The sequence below is a fragment of the Arvicanthis niloticus genome, chromosome 5 (assembly GCF_011762505.2).
Source record: "Arvicanthis niloticus isolate mArvNil1 chromosome 5, mArvNil1.pat.X, whole genome shotgun sequence".
NCBI lineage: Eukaryota > Metazoa > Chordata > Mammalia > Rodentia > Muridae > Arvicanthis > Arvicanthis niloticus.
Genome location: NC_047662.1, coordinates 103,915,303 through 103,917,860, shown reverse-complemented (window position 1 = coordinate 103,917,860; position 2,558 = coordinate 103,915,303). Strand labels below are relative to the sequence as shown.

Here is a 2,558-nt window from a genome sequence, read left to right as displayed (position 1 = left end):
AAAGAATCTACAGATCTATTTTCCTTCATATTACTAAAAGGATATACAAAAGGCACACATTCATCTGTGAAAATGCTTTCCATTTATGGCCAGAAGCAAGACAAGGCTGCACTATCTCCTCTGTAGATTGTGATGTCATCAGGGAAGAATGTAAGAGCCTCTAAATTCTGTTTCTCCCCTCTCCCCTCTCTCCTCTCTTCTCCACTCCCCCATTTCCCCCTCTTCCCTCCCTTCTCCTCCCTCCCCACCCCTAGTATTGACTCTCTGGGATTCAGGGCAGAAACAGAGGTCTAAGACCTAAGGAAAGAAAAGAGTAAAACCCATCCTGTCCATCCCTTTCTCCTCTCCAGCAAACCCTTCTGAAGTCAAGTGCACAGATCTGGGATGATGCATCTGTAAAATCAGCCCCAATCAGGCAAGGTAGGCAATCCAGGCCAGAACTCATAGGAGGAAAGCCGATGGAGAACAGCCAACTAAGTTATTAAAATTGTCAAAATTTGTAATTCAAGACATTTTGAAGTCAGGGGTTAACTGCCTATTTAAATCTAGAAGTGCTTCCTCATTTTAGGAAAATGTTTCATAAATATTTTCTGATGATATAAAAATATTTCAGCTTATTAATTATGCTTCCCCATCTTTCCTTAGTGGGATAGTGTGGAGACACTTGTGAAAAGACTGAAGTAATGGCAGCAGAGGGAGATCCCCCAGTCCAATTCAAGCTTGTCCTTGTAGGTGATGGTGGTACTGGGAAGACAACCTTTGTGAAACGCCACTTGACTGGTGAATTTGAAAAGAAGTATGTGGCCACTCTTGGCGTGGAGGTACATCCTCTGATGTTCCACACCAGCAGAGGGCCCATCAAGTTTAACGTCTGGGACACTGCTGGCCAGGAAAAGTTTGGGGGCCTGCGAGACGGCTATTACATCCAAGCCCAGGGTGCCATTATAATGTTCGATGTAACATCAAGAGTTACTTACAAAAATGTGCCCAACTGGCATAGAGATCTGGTACGAGTGTGTGAAAACATCCCCATTGTGCTGTGTGGCAACAAAGTGGACGTTAAAGACAGAAAAGTGAAGGCGAAGTCTATTGTCTTCCACCGCAAGAAGAACCTTCAGTATTATGACATTTCAGCCAAAAGCAACTACAATTTTGAGAAGCCCTTCCTCTGGCTCTCCAGAAGACTCACTGGGGACTCTAACTTGGAGTTCGTTGCCATGCCAGCTCTAGCCCCACCTGAGGTGGTCATGGACCCAGCATTAGTAAAGAAATATGAGCGTGACCTGGAGGTGGCACAGACCACTGTTCTCCCTGATGAGGATGACGACCTATGAGAAAGTGAAGCTTGGATGGTTTCACAAGCCTAAGTGTACAGACAGCTGACCTGTAATGTCCTTCATGTGAGCTGTGTGTCACCTTGCTACCTACAGAAGGCTTCAGAGTGAATGCGGCAGTTACAAACACCTTCCATCTGGGATTTGCTGATTTAGCTGCTTGGTATGCACTTGTTTCTTCCCTGGGGTTCAAGACTAAGAGTGCTACAGTTACAACCTGTATTCTGTGGCAAAATCTTGGTACTGTGATTTCATTCTTTTTGCTTAAAATAAAATAAAGTAGCATTTCAAACACCAAAAGATAATATAAATGTAACATAAAAGAAAAATACCTTTTCAGAAAAATAACCTTTTCTTTAGCAGAAGACCTTTTAAGAAACCTGGGTTTTAATTTGTTTTATCTAATAATAATTTTCAGTGACCACTTAAATTTATTATAGAGCAGCAGTTATGAATTTGTAATATTTAGTGATTCCTATAGTAGCCGTGTGGTCTGATGCAAGGGAGCATAAAATTCTTGAAAGTCTATGCAACACTGTATGACTTTATAGATTAAGTCAGAGTTCTCTTTACTTGATTTTTCCTGGGGCGCTGCTTGGATACTGGAGCATAATGTATATTAAATTCTAAGCTGCTAAGCATGAGAGCTCACATGCACACACACACACATATGGATATATATATATATATATATATATATATATATATATATATATATATATATTCTGCATATATCCAGCCAAGTAAAACATAAAAATGTGTGTCAAAAGTCAAAAGTTTTATTCAAGAATGTGTGAACTCTATTTAAAATATGACTATGAAAATGAGTTGTTCATTTGAGGCTCATGGAAAGTTGTCCTTGGCCTGTCTATCCCCCTTTCTGTCTGACACAGTCACCTAATCTACTTGGCCTTGGGCTTGCTACTCTGTATCTGGCTCATATCCTGACATGCAAAGTGGTACATGTGGAGGTGGCAAGGAGGAACTGACAGTTGGCAAAGACTGGAGATGAAATTTAACTAAATTGGCAACTTATATCAAAGATATCTTTTGTTTGTCTTATAATTTTGTTGCTTGCTACGTTGGATAGCATGTAATAGCTGCTGAGAAAACACAACAAAACAAATAAACAAACAAAACCCAATAAATGTTTCCAGAAAAGAATAAAGAAAAAGGGAAGAGCATAGGAAGAGGAAAAGGGGGTGTTGTTTCTGTTAACATTTT

The 2,558-nt window shown here is 40.3% G+C and overlaps 1 protein-coding gene across 1 annotated transcript; it reads left to right on the top strand.

The window, feature by feature from the left end:
• Nucleotides 1-212: 212 nt before the first annotated feature.
• Nucleotides 213-1,630, top strand: LOC117709321 (GTP-binding nuclear protein Ran-like). The gene is made up of 2 exons (XM_034503625.2): nucleotides 213-420; nucleotides 646-1,630. Exon 2 carries the CDS (start codon nucleotides 684-686, stop codon nucleotides 1,332-1,334), a length of 651 nt encoding a protein of 216 aa, XP_034359516.1. The 5' UTR covers nucleotides 213-420; nucleotides 646-683; the 3' UTR covers nucleotides 1,335-1,630.
• The last annotated feature ends 928 nt before the right edge of the window (nucleotides 1,631-2,558 follow it).